The following is a 14,084-nucleotide window of genomic DNA, read 5'->3' as shown; positions in this document are numbered from 1 at the left end:
GTGAGTGATGGTTATTCACAGTGGGTGTTGTAAGGCAAGTGGTTTTAAAAAAAAAAAAAAAAAAATCTTGTTTCCTATGTCTCTTAGCTGAAGCAAACATGCTGTTTTCCCATCAGCATTCTCTCACTGAGACCGCTCACCTGCTGTTGTGGGAAATCCTGAGTCCATTTGAGCCACAAGAGAAGCAACCTCTTCTCGTTTTGTGCTTTAACGTAACATCTCCTCTTTCTTTTTTCCTTCTGTCTTTCTTTCTGTTAAGTCCTCCAGATGTTGTGGGAAAGCTGACTCAGTAAAAGCTTTAAAAGCTTTAAAATTACTATCGGCCTTCCCATGATCATCATGTTTGTTTATAGAAACTATGGCAAAGTTTCAAGTTTAACTGCAAACCATCAAAAACCTTCACTGTGGATTTGGTGATGTTCCTCATGTAAATTACTGAAGCCCTTTAACAATTCTTGGAAATGAATTTGGCCACGATGTAATCTGCATCTGTTTAAATATAGAGCACTTCCTGTGGCACTGCATCATTCATAAGACTTTTTTGATCCAGATCTGCTTCAGTATTCTGAAGTTTTCCCTGTCTGTGCTGTAGACATCGCTGCATTGCAGGGTGCCAGAGGACCATCATTCACTGGACAGGAACACAGTGCATATTGAATACAGTGTATACACAAAACAGATGTGATTGACCTGTGGGCTCTGTGTCCCGGATTCCTGATTGAGGGCTTTCCCAAGGATAAGTGGTAAATTACCAGAATCTCAGAAAGCAAATTTGAAAGTGATGTGACTAAAAGATTTATTCCCAGGCCCACTTATCCTAACATTGGAGGCCACAGTGGAAATACATGTTTGCCCAAATATCCAGTCCTGCAATACAACCTATTTATGGTTATGTTAAACCTTTCACAGCACTTAGCTGAGGTTAAGGTTGGTGAAAGAGCATGATTTTGGTTTGCTGTAAAATGTCAATGGCGACATGAAGCACAAGAATGAGTTAGCTTAAGCTGAAACCTTTTACTCGTTTGTCATGGAGTGATGCAGTTAATTTACATTTTATAGAATATGATTAACTCAAAATCAAATTCTGTCCAACCCAGACAGAAAAATACATTATAGATTTGCTGCTTCTCACTAGTGTACACACATAAATGTTTTTTAATATTCATTTGTCTTGTAATACACTAACTCACACAGGAGGGGAGGACGATCGTTTGTTTTGAATGTAGAAATTGTGTGTCTGTAATGTGTACGATTCTTGAAACTCACACCTTCCAGACACCCAGCTGAATCAGTTCATCACTCAGTTATGGTAACAGCACATTATTTGACATATGCTCCACTGACTTCTTCCCAATGCACTGAATGTCATTTCTCTCCCTGCGGGGGGGATTTTTGCCTCCACACTCTGCACACTCTACATCACGTCCTCTCCTCATGTCTTTGAAACACTGAGGCTTCACTTGCTGCAGCCAAAACACCACTCTTAATTGTTCTGTGCTATTGACTTGACATGGTCATTACCCGCGTTGAGACTTTACATTACCCACGATTGGCCCGAATAAGCTGATCTGAGGTGAAGTTCTTCTGGCTGCAGTTCAGCTTGTTTTTATCTTGATCAGACATTTTAAAACTCTTCATGTCAAGCTCCAGAGAGCAAAACACTGAGTGCCTTGAAAGAGATCTTCATGTGGCACAAATGTCGGCTTACAAACCTCTGGTGGGCGATCTAATTTACCGGCAACCTTTCGATATTACATTTTCAGGATGTACCATATCAGTTTAGAGGAGGGAGGCTAGAACTAGTGGTACCACAGTGATGCGGTCCGTGAACTGAAATTTGTCTGCTTAATGATGTGAACGTACGCTGGCTGCGTATTTACTAGGAACACACCTGTCACATCATTCCAGGTGCAAAAAATGTGAGCAAGGACATGAATGTGGAGGCATTGTATGGTGTGTGTGTGTGTGTGTGTGTGTGTGTGTGTGTTAAACCTGGTCACACACAACAGTAAAACAGCAGCTTTTATCAAAGTTTTACTTTGACTTTCCGAATGTCTCCTAAACTTCTGTTCTGCATGGCCAACCCACAGACCCCGAGTCTCAGCGGAAACGGACCGTGCAGAATGTTCTTGACCTCCGCCAAAATTTGGAGGATACCATGTCGAGTCTTCGAGGCTCCCAGCTCAGCCATAGGTAAGTTCTTTTGATATGTACATTTTAGGATTTTTGATTCTCTTTCATAACGGTGTCTCCTTTGTCACTGACTAATGTCACATGTAAACCAAAGAGGGTGCAGGCTCTGACAGAATAAAAGCATTAGCCCACCGTTTTAACTGAGAGGGGACACTATTATTGGAAGTAGTTTTTGGATCAATACATAACACGATCATGTACAAACAGTTGTGCTCCGGCCACTTGGAGAGTTGCCACCTGGTGAACATCTGGCTTTCATCCTTTTTAAATAGCCCATTTCTTTTTCATGGTCATGACTTAATTCTATTCATATCTTTGCTTTGCTCTTACTGGCAAAACATCCAGGCAGCAATTTGTTGCAACAACCGCAATATACCAAGATGTCTTAGTTTCATTTGGATGTTGGACTTGGAATGTGATATCATGTTAAGCAAGAACCCAAGGATATCTGCTGCACTCTTATTCTTTCTTTAATAAGTATTTCTATATTTAGACCAAATCTAGTATATCTGAAGTTTTAAAATTTCTGGGCTTGCAATTTATTACAAGTTTGTGTTGAACATACTCTCCTCGAGCTCTTTAGGCGACCGTTACCAGTGGAAAAAAAAAAAAACCCAACATCAAAGAGCTAACAAAGTTGACAGCAGTCCTACATTAGTAAAGATACAAATGGGCTCAAGTAAAGGCAAAAATAACACCGTTGATAGTTATTAACTAATTATTAAAACCTTTACAAGCTAGCAATATCCTTTGTATGTCTGCCAGAATGTTTTGTTAAGCAAGTTCATTTGTTTTTATTCAAGAATCCGCTAAAGTCAATTTTCCAATTTTAGACATTTTGATTTCTATAAAGCCTTTTAAATTTATTTTCTTTACCAGTCTGTTAAGCTCTTGAATGTTGATATGGTTATCACGTCACTACAAACAAGAGCCTACCATCTTAATGGCTCACTGAGCAGACATTTTGGCTGTGTATTATCTTAATAGACATTATTTGATCATTGTTATTAAATGTCTCAAACATTAGAATTGATACATTATAATTGATGAGGAGAAAAATTCCCACTCTGTCACTTTCAATTGCTGTGGCACCGCTCGACCTTCACATGGATGAATTATCCATTGACAATGGATAAAAATACTCCCACTGTCTTAGCCTGTGCATTATTTATTTGGGTGAGCTTTTTCATCTAGTTATGTAATTGGCAGACACAGAAGACGCTCCCAGCCATTTGGAGGACATTTCTAACACTGACCCACTTACATGAGTGAACAGGAAAGCTACAGTATGATCCACGCTATAACAAATAATGATTAGAGGTTTAACATTGTAACAGTGGAGTTGGTCATTTGAAGCAAAACTCCTTGGTAGGAGAATGATACTGTCTGCTGGTGATCTGAATGGTGAGAATATTTCTGATACTATGTTAACAGACATGACAGACCTTTTTCTCTTTGCCTTTGGGCTGTAATTCCACATTTTTAGCTTTAGGCCCTGAAAATGACTCAGTTCAAATGCTGTTTATGGCCCAACAGTGACTCACTGTCACGGCAGGTTTCTTTTGAAGGACTCAAGACGGAGAAAACTATTTATATTGCTTGATCTCACTCTTGAACTTATCATTGATAGGGTTATATGGATTTACCTCAGACACGTCAAGGGAATACATACTGACCCTTCCTCCATGTGTCTCTCCAGCTGTCTGGAAAGCAGTAATGTGGGCTATGACAGTGATGAGACCAACGCTCGCAGCATATCCAGCCTGTCCAATCGCTCTTCACCTCTCTCCTGGCGCCATGGTCAGTCCAGCCCCCGTCTCCAGGCAGGTGATGCCCCATCAGCCACAGGTGGAGGATACCAGGGGAGTAAATCCAGCTCCCAGTATGCCGCCCATACGATGCCAGCTCGCTGTTCCAGTCGCCTCAGCAGCACGTCCCGTATCGAGCTCATCGAAGGGCTGGATGTGGACGACACTGACCTCAAGTCGGGTTACCTGAGTGACAGTGACCTTCTGGGGAAGAGCCTGCCAGATGATGATGATGACAACCTAGCTAATGGGTAAGAGCATCTGGAAAAGCAAGCGTTGGTTTGAACCTCCTGTTACCATGACAACATGAACCAATTAGTGACTGGGAACGATTTGATGCCGGTTTGTCCTTTCAGCCTATACCATGTGATTCAGAAAAGGTCAGCTAGGAGTTGTTGTCAAATTGCATTTAGCTTGTCGGAGTCAGTAAGATGAGAGGCCTCCTGCTGTAATTGCTGGACACTGATCGATGCCACTTTTCACTATCCAGTTTCTAAGTTTCACAGACAATATCCGTTTTATCATACAGCTGCAGTGCCAAAACATTTTATGGGGAAACTTTTAGTGCCAATATTTTTTCTGTGAGTTTATGTTATGATGTTTTGCACTTGGCGACCTATCAAAGAGCTCTCATCAGTAGTCCCTGCAGACACACCATCTTTCTTGCTCTTTAAAGATTGCTCATGAAATTGTCAGGCCCTGTTTTTGCTGTCTCTGAGAAAGCTTTTTTACTGACTGATCCTGGGTATGCAATAAATGCACCATTATAATGTGCGCTGCAGGTGTTTGTTGTGAAGACTTTTTCAACAGTTAGGGGAGCAACAAATAGCTGAGATCACACATGTGACAAAGATCTCCTTAACAGGGCTGCCACATCTTACAGTTTGCAATTCACTCTTTGCCTTCCCCCCTTTCCATCCTCTCCTTACATTCTCTGTGTATTTTAATCTAATTTCCGCTCTCAAGTTGACAACTGACAGTGTAAATCAGGGGGAGACAGAGAGAGGGAAAGAATTCAGGACAGTTCTCTTGTGTGGTTGAGCAGCTTTATTGCTGTTGCACATGCAGTGGGATTTAAACTCTAGTCTCTGTAGCGCTCAATAGGCCCTGCAAGCCAGGTCACATTCTTACTACTCACTGCACTGAGGACAGGAAAGACGTGACACATTTTAGATTAGTAGAAATTAGCAAAGAAAAAAAAAATGTTCATTTGAATTGGATCAGTCGAAATGAAGGACTGGAGCTGATGTGAATCATGATGGAAAATACTGTAAGACAGTTGTAAGATAGTGAGAATGATTAAAGGAAGAAAAAAATAGAGGATTGGCTCCATGTGAAAAGTTTTAGCATTTTGGGAGGATCGAGGTGAAAAGATCAGACAACAGAATCCAGATAAGGTCAGGATTAAACAGGGATTATGTCATATGGGCCCATTCCTCACAGTAACATCCATGCACCCGAAATCCACTTAAATCTGACGTGTATTTTGTCCTGCCCCTTGCTGCATCAGCTCTGCTGTGATGATTCAAATTTATCTGGGAGGTGAACTTTGGCGGACTCAGTCCTGCTTTATATCACCACAGGCAGGGGAAAAAAAAGCTCACTAATTTTTATATAACTGCTTTTTAGAAATGCCTCATCATGCTGATCGTTCGGGCCACTAATGTCAGCACTCCCTAGAGAGGCTTTCAAGGTGACTGTGAAACACCCCGATGGGTACAACTGATCCCCACGGTGCATTATTAGCATCTGAGCCAACAGGATTAAGGGTGTGTTCAGATGCAAGGATGCAATTTCAATGTCTCTGTCTGCACAAGAAATGAACAGCAATGGCTTTGGTGGCAACCAAAACACACCTAGATATGTAAATACTACTGTTCTGTCTGTGACCTTGAGTTTATTGAACCGATTTCTATGTTTTGCTGGTCTTTAGGATCAGTAGAAAGTATCTCTGATTCTCTAGCAGGAACACAGTAAATCAAAAGTTAATCCTGTCTCCCTAAATGCACCAACAGCCTTTGGTGTAGATGACTAGCTAATCTGGTTTTTGAAGCAGCCGCAACAGCACATGCTCTGATTTCCTTCTCGTAGTATCCACTTGCAAATTCGGCGATAGATTTGTATTTCTACTGTACACCCTGTCACACATTCACAGTTCACCTCATTGAGAGCCATTAGCTACCATCTCTTGAAAATAGATCTGGCTCCTCCTGCGTCACCATGGAAACCAGTTTGAAATAGACTGTAAGGAGAGGTGCAATTTGTGCTCTCTTTTCTCTAAAGCCAGTTCTTGCATTGCCATACATTTCCCTGAATTATAATAACTCTAATGTAATTTAGTTTATCTCAATAGCAGAGAATAGCAGAGGGTGTGTTTTCAAATGATATAATCATCAGATAACCAATGCACCCGATGCTTGAAGTAACCTGGGATAGGACTAAAAATATAATAAGACAAAAGACAAGATGTTGGTCAACCTATTTCATATGAGACTCAATCAAAAGGCAGCAAAGTGGAAGTGCAGCACATCACTGGATATTGATTAATCCACACCAGCATTGGATAGTTGAGGCAAAATGTATATATACTTAGAGCAGTCACTGCCTCCGGGTGCCCACCACATCAATAATCTGGTTCCACATACATGCCAATCTTCTCATGGGCTCCATCTTTCCACCAGTGAGGAATAGTCACATCTCTATAGTGACACACAGATTTGTTATCATCTGCCTTGTCCCATTAAAAGAAAAACTCATTTTGTCAATCATTAGTATTCCAATTATTCATGTGTTGGCTGTTGCTATGATTGGCCCTTTTATTTGCTGCTATAGCACAATAAATCATTCACACCTTTAACAATTAAATGTCAGATTGGACCACCAGAGGATAGAAGAAGTGTTAAAAAAAAAAAAGCAGACAGACCCACATACAGACAGCCATGTGTACTCTAAAGTATACAGTTAGCACCGTTTTCACCTGCATCTGTTCATTTGACAGCTGGATTGGCCACAAAGTATTGAACCAATTTGTAGCGAGCACGAAGCAGAGAGGGACCGTTGGCCCTGGAAGAAGCTTTGGGGTAGATCTAGATCATTTACTATGAATTAGATTTTTTTTATTTATTTATTTTTTAAAGTCTTGTGAATGTTGTTGGACATTGGCCTTGGCAGAGCTCTGCGCTCCCGAGGGGCCTTTCTAGTTGAAATGGTGCCACCACAGTTTCATTGATTCGTGTAATTTGTGAAGTTGTTGGACTGAATTGCTTTGTTATACCTCGAAATAGGCGATGTTCTTACAGTTGGCCATTTTTTATGGTCAATCTGTCCATCTTTCAACATGCTGTTTGGAAAATAAAACAAACTGTTTACTTTTAGTAAGAATTGAATATTGCCAGTATGCTATGACCTGTGTAATATTACAATTATTCATAATTTCCCATCTCCCTCAGTAGACTCTCTGTCTGCTTGAAATATTGGCTGCATTTTATAGAACTAGAGTTTCTGCTCATTCCACTAAATTCTTCGAGACTACCATACAGTGATTGATGGTTTTGTGTCTCAGAGGAGACGGCTTCTTATTGAACCTTGACCACGTCAAGAATCGTAACTGCTTCCTGTGGTCACATTTTTCACACCATATTGGCAAAGTTTAACTATCACTCATACAAAATTACCACAATGCAAGCTATATTTTAAACACTGGTTTATGAGTGGAGCAGCAGTCATATTATATTATTGGCGTATGGCTGGATTTTTCCATCGCTGGCATATATATTATGACTCCTAATCAGCAATCAGTGTCATTTCAGCGGTGCTCAGTCAATTATGGCTGATGTTTTACAGTCACAAATGTAGTATGTGTAAGCAGTCCTTTATAGCTTCACTTATCATGTCAAATACAGATGTTCACTTGGAAAATGACTTGTTTTTTCCATAGTGTCATTTAGTTTATGGGATGAATGCAAGCCTAATCTTTAAAACAGAAGACAATAATTTCACAGGAGGCTTGAACATGATTATTGACACTTTTATGAGTTTTCTTGGCAGATTAACAGTTTGAAAACCTGAAATTGGAAGGTCTGGACGAAAACAGCAAACATCTTTCCGCATTTGGTTTGGCTCCAAGCTCTTGGGCTGGGAAGGGAAGCAGTACGAAGCACTTAGCTACAGTAAAGAGCTTTTGATAAGTACAGTGCCTTGTAGAAAGTTGAAGTTCGGCTTTATTTTGGTCAAGCTTCTGTTGGACATAGTCTTTTTTTTTTTAATTACTGTGTGTCAGCGTTTAAAAAAGCCACATAGGTTGTTATATGGGTTTGAATAGCATATTTGAAGTTTAAGTCTAATCTAGCGCCATACTTATAGCACTTGTCAGTTTATTTAGTAATGGTTTGTGCATTAGACAAGCTTAGATCTATCATTGGTCTTATACCTGAAATTAAACCTGTGTTGAGTGGTTGTTGGTTTTTTTTTTTTTTTTTTTTAACCACTTGGGGACAGCACAAAAAATTGCAATTACACTGTTGAGGACTGTTAAACCAAAACAAATTTGTGCCTTGCAGAGCTGCTGGAAAGGTCACAGTCAGGCAATAATTTGCAGCGTGTTCGTCAAGCATCCACCTTCGTATTATACAGAAATAATATAACCGTTCACATCACAATAATAATATTATCTAATATGAGGTGGACGGGAATAAACATTTTTCTGGATTCCCTGTGTCTTCTTTTCAATGTAGGTTGCAGTTGTAAAATGATAAAATAGAAACATAGATAAATAAATATTAACATGTATGGTGTAGGTATGACAGAGTATAATTTATGGCACATCTGGTTTGGAAAAAGATCAAAGATTAAATGATTCTCTTGTTGTTTTGTTAAACATCTGGCAAATTTGTCATCTGTCTTAGTTGCACCATATGCGCTTCATCCCCTCACACACGGACAAAGAAGTTTAACCATAGCTCATAGCATATAGATTACAAATGGTGTGGGGGGAAAAAAAATTGCAATTGGAAAAACAGAAAGACACCAGCTGCATGTCCTGCATGTTACAAGGTAACGCAAGATTTGCAGTCAGTGTGTGCACATCTTGGGATCTGGACCGGCTATTGTTTCTAGGCGGCAGCATAGAAGCAGCAATGCAGAGCAGAGCGAGGAGACTGGTTCAGCAGCATCACACCTCTGATCATGCGGCAACATGGCTCGGGATGTGCTGCCATGGCAACCGTCTTCCACTGACCCAGTGATGGGCTGCCTTGTGTGTCAGTGTGATAGCAGATGCATGTGTGGAAGATGTGTGTGTTGTGTGCATAGCTTGCTGCTGGCTTCAAGATGAAAAGAAATAAAGGGGGAAAGAAATGGAAACACTATGAAAGCATTAGTGAGGCACAGAGTCAAGGGGCAGACAGAAAGAGAGAGAGACTGGTGTGAAGTGCTAACCTCTTAATTAGATCGATTGTGGGGGGAAAACTGTCGCCCTGGAAAGCTAATGTTTTTATTTCCATTTCCATTTTGGTATTCAGGACCTTGAGCTGTAAGTGGTTTTGAAAAATCATTAAAGTCAAGCAATTTTCCCTGAACTCTGGTACGGAATAGTGTGTCAGTTGACCCAAAACGAAAAATAATTTTTTATCCCTTCAGTAATGAAAGCATGCCGTTACATGTTACAGAGGAAATTGTATGCAGTTTTCCACTCACAAATGGACTGAATGCATTTCATTGCTCTCTTTTCCTACATTACTGGACACTGTAGCTAAGCTCATGGCTTAGTTTGCTCCTCTGGCAAAGTCATTTCCATGGTAACCATAATAAAGCTTTGCCCATGCAAGGAGTAGATCTGTTAAAAACTTGGCATGTATAACATGAAAGTGAGAGTAATTTTCTAAATATTGGAGCACTTTACAGCCTCCATCATGGAAACTATGCGTATCGACAAACACATTCTGTAATGCACAAAGGGTTTGCTGCAGTCATCTGATCCTGACTCTGTGCCTCTGGCAGTCTGCATTCAATTTCCCGTTCCTGCTCATGTTAGACCTCTCTATTCTCACAGACTGCTTCCTTACTATTGAAGCCTCACACATTTTCTGACCTACTTAAACCCATCTGTACAAAAATTGGGCTTTGGCCTCGTAGTTCTGGTCTTCCGGAGGGACTGCTGGGATTACAGTTCAGTGAGACCACCTTGAGGTCGCTGCTTTACAGGCTACGACTCACTAAGAAGGGATGTGGGTTTTTTTTTTTTTTTCCTCTGAAAACTATACACTCACAGGAGGAGACACACAAATCATCTTGAAATGTTTCTTTCAAGCTGGGTTAATTTGTCATTCAGGAAAAACAATGGAAGGTTTCTCCACCAGACCCGGTCACGAGTTACTGTTAAGCAGACACGCAGCACACCCCCCAAAGTCAGCAGCTCAAACACATCTGGGGTCAATATGGCGCTCTCATTGCTCAGCAAAGGTCAGTGAAATCCTGGATCTAGAGGGCTTCACAACCACTCACCCCTTTAACACCAAACCAGCCTCCACCTTTACCAGCATCATCAGCCATGTGAATAATGGACCATTACAGCAGCACCCCGGGGTGCATGAATCATCCCTGCATCATGTCTGCGTGTGGTCGTCTGGGTGTGCAGTTTGGATTCCACAAGTATAACATGAAGCCCCAGGTGGAAAATGTGATACACATACTTTTTTTTTTTTTTTTCTCACAACATTATGTTTAAAAAATGTAAATCACATGCTGCCTGTTAACACATTTGGTGACTGGTAACAAGACATCAAATGGTTTTTTTCCAATTATATGCTGAAAGTAAAGCTCATGAACTCAGTTCTTCTCAGTTCAAAATTGTTGCTTTATGTTAGTTTGGCTTCATTTCAGCTCTGTGATGATATATAAGCTGAATTACTGACATAAATACAGAGCACAGGAAAGCATCCTCTAGCAATACAACATAGGAGAGTAGCACTATATTTCATACTGTCGGGTTTTAAATGTAGCGCTGCTTGAGCCTGTGTTGGCTTCAGGATATCATCTGCATCTGTATTATGGGCTACATCTGCGGGATAGGCAGGGGGGGAATTTCCTGTCTGAGGTCGATGGAGACGTTATATTAATTTTTCCAGTCCAATAATTTGACAACAAGAGCCTTTTCCTGGGACTTTGCAGAGATAGGGTGGCCAGCTACTATCCTCGAATCGGATCAGTGGTGCATCTCAGACCTACTTTCAACAGGGATTTGACACTGCTTGATAATGACAGCCCAGTCCTATTGGCCGTACAGTAAAATTAGGCACTAGTGAGATCAGAGGTGCACTGAAGTAAAGTTTCGCTGGACTTGTCATCTGTAGTCCTTTTGAATTAATGATACCGACAATGGCATCAATCACTGAATACTTTTTTTCTTGTGGTGCTGGCTTTCAAAGTTAATTTCCCATGTTGTTCTCTTGACTCAGATGAAGAATGACTCCTCATACTGAGCATCCAATGTTTGAAAATGATGTGAGGTCCTATTTTCTTTCCCTCTCTCCTATAAGTGCTAAGTGGTGCCTGCCTCTTTACAGTTAAAGCCTGGACAATGAACCCTAGGAGGCCCATCTTTAACTCAGTGTGCCTCCTGCTGGAAATGTAGTGTCACGACACCACGTAGAAACAGAAACACAGCCCAGGTCCAGATTTAGCGCATGATTTTGATCCCTTTTAGGATTTGATTGAAAACAGTTGCACTTATACATGTTTAAGACTAAGCATGAAACACTGCTCAATAAAGACTACTGTGGCAGAAAGATGCATTACTTACCCTGAAGTATGTACACCCGTACATTTTTGCATACATATAATATGAAGTATGAGGTCTTTTTCATGGGGTTGGCCATGCCTTTACATCAAATGTCTTCACATCAAAATGCAGCTACAAACTGGTGGCAGCAGTTTGGGAAAGGCCCTTTTCTTTTTCAAAATGACAGAGCCTCATGCATGCACAAAGGCAGCCCATAGATTTGGTGTGGAGGACTTGACACATGACATTTGAAAGAGCGAGGATCTTATTGTCCGACATCAAAGCCTGACCTCGCTAATGGTCTTGTCGATGAATGGTAGCAAAGCCGAATGCAGATGGGTTCCAAATTCAAGACAAAAGCTTTTCCGAAAAGAGTAGAGAGTTTTGTTGGTTCAGAGATTAAGCCACACCTTTGGCCTTATGGCACATTTGTTATTTTTTCAATTTTATTTTATTTTTATATATATATATATATATATATATATATATATATATATATATATTTATTTATTTATTTATTTTTTCACATTTGGGCTTGTTGCTCAGTGTAGAAGATGCCAATTTGCACTAAATATTTAAACTATATCACCATTGACCTTCAGAGAACTTGAGCTTTAATGTGTCTGTCCTTTATCCCCTTCCATAAATTGTAGCGTAAATCTGCGGACGCGCGTATTGCAGTATCATTCACTGCAGCAGAAGGAGAGAGCGGCACAGACAGATCAAAGGCCACAACAGTAAAAGGTCAAATCGTGAAATGCTTTCCTGTCTGGCAACCTCAATAAAAACAAGGGAAGTCCTTACGGTGCTGTAACTTGTCACACATGGGCTGATTCTCTGTTTTTACAGTTTGGAAATACCCCGGCTTGGCTGTAGCAACGTGATCTGATGACGTATTAAGGCACATAAAGGATGTACTCGTTTAGGTCAGTCACACAAGCCATTTGGTTATCAGCGTAGGACAGATGTTACTATACAGTGCAAACATGACTTCGAGCCTTTTTATATGACCCTGTGTTTAGCAGCTCTGTAGCTGCGCTGAGATAAACAGGAGACCTGAGGAACAGTCTTTGTTTTTCTCTCTTTTACCGTAAACAATTTGTTTTTCAGTCATCATTCCAGATGATCCAGGCGTACGAACGTGAAGCCTTTAAAGTAACCGGCAGGCATTTAAACAGAATTCTTTACATTGTGTGTGAGCAAAAGAGGAAGCGAAGCGGGCAGAGAGGTGAAGCTCTTTTTCAGATGCTGATCAGAGTGAGGATCTCAAAAATAGAGGCAGACATAACAAGCAACTATCAAAATAGCTTCTTACTTACAAACTTACTTAAAGGGATTTTAAAGAATCTCTGGTGCGTGACAGCAAAAGAGCTGTTTAATTTTAACAAAAAGTTAAACCACAGTCATCTAAAATTCCAGTTAAAGCAGACTCTGTATTTATATTACAATATGTGGCTGGATGTGGAAAATCAGAGAGCCTCAGAACTCTAATACATCATCGAGGTCAATGTGTTGTTTTTGTTTGAAACATTAACTGTTGAAAATCTTGAAGTGCATCTGGTATTGTGAACGTTTTGGCTTTTATTTTCTGCTGTATAATAGATTTCCTCTACCAACTAAATGTGGATGGGCTCCTTCTGCTTTGTAATTTACCATCCTTTGTGACTACATTTTGAATCCGAGTATGCCCACTGAGATTCGGTCTGAAGAAGTGGACTGGGTGTGGGACCTCTGTGGGTCATGGAGGCTTTACCTCCAGGAGTGGTTCGTTTACAGAGCAGAGATCTGGTGAGCTCATCACCAGACTGTTCCACTGCTAATGAGAAGGGGAGGGCGGTTTTCCAAGGCTGCTCATGCCTCACTGGAGGCGCTCGTGTCATCTGTGGGTTTGTGGTTTCACTCGCAGTGATTCAGTCTTTACCTTAAACTGAATTTTCCAGCTTGGCCATCTATGGCAACGGATGAAGAGAGAACACGTTTTATTTTTAGCAGTGTCAACCACGGTAATCATTTCTTAAATGTAAAGGGAAGTCTGATGCTCGAAATGTCTGTCTGTATGGACACCCTATGATAGGCATGTTTTGACTGACGACAACTGAAAAGTTCTCACTTGGAGCTCACTTGAGAAATGACCAAGACCGATTGAGCAGCAGGGATCAAAGACTGAAAACCAGATGACCCCAAATATCCTTAAACTCTGCCCTATTTTCATGGCTAAACTGGAAAAGTTCCCAACTCAGCAGGCACAGAGCAACACAGGAATGCTACTGGAATGCTGCCTTGTAAATTAGGCTAATTCATTTATC

The 14,084-nt window shown here is 40.7% G+C and overlaps 1 protein-coding gene across 5 annotated transcripts in view; it reads left to right on the top strand.

Annotated features, from left to right (window-relative positions):
* The window catches only part of nav1b (neuron navigator 1b), a 40,249-nt gene that overhangs the window by 3,561 nt on the left and 22,604 nt on the right, over positions 1 to 14,084 (top strand). For all 5 annotated transcript variants that reach the window (XM_029501883.1, XM_029501882.1, XM_029501881.1 and 2 more), the window contains exons 2-3: positions 2,091 to 2,193; positions 3,893 to 4,252. In XM_029501883.1, the coding sequence (XP_029357743.1) occupies positions 2,091 to 2,193; positions 3,893 to 4,252 (463 nt within the window). The remainder of the gene's footprint in view (positions 1 to 2,090; positions 2,194 to 3,892; positions 4,253 to 14,084) is intronic.

Source organism: Echeneis naucrates, chromosome 5, assembly GCF_900963305.1.
Source record: "Echeneis naucrates chromosome 5, fEcheNa1.1, whole genome shotgun sequence".
In the NCBI taxonomy this organism is placed as follows: domain Eukaryota; kingdom Metazoa; phylum Chordata; class Actinopteri; order Carangiformes; family Echeneidae; genus Echeneis; species Echeneis naucrates.
The sequence above is the reverse complement of the archived record's forward strand: the minus strand, read 5'-3'. Positions and strand labels throughout refer to the sequence as shown.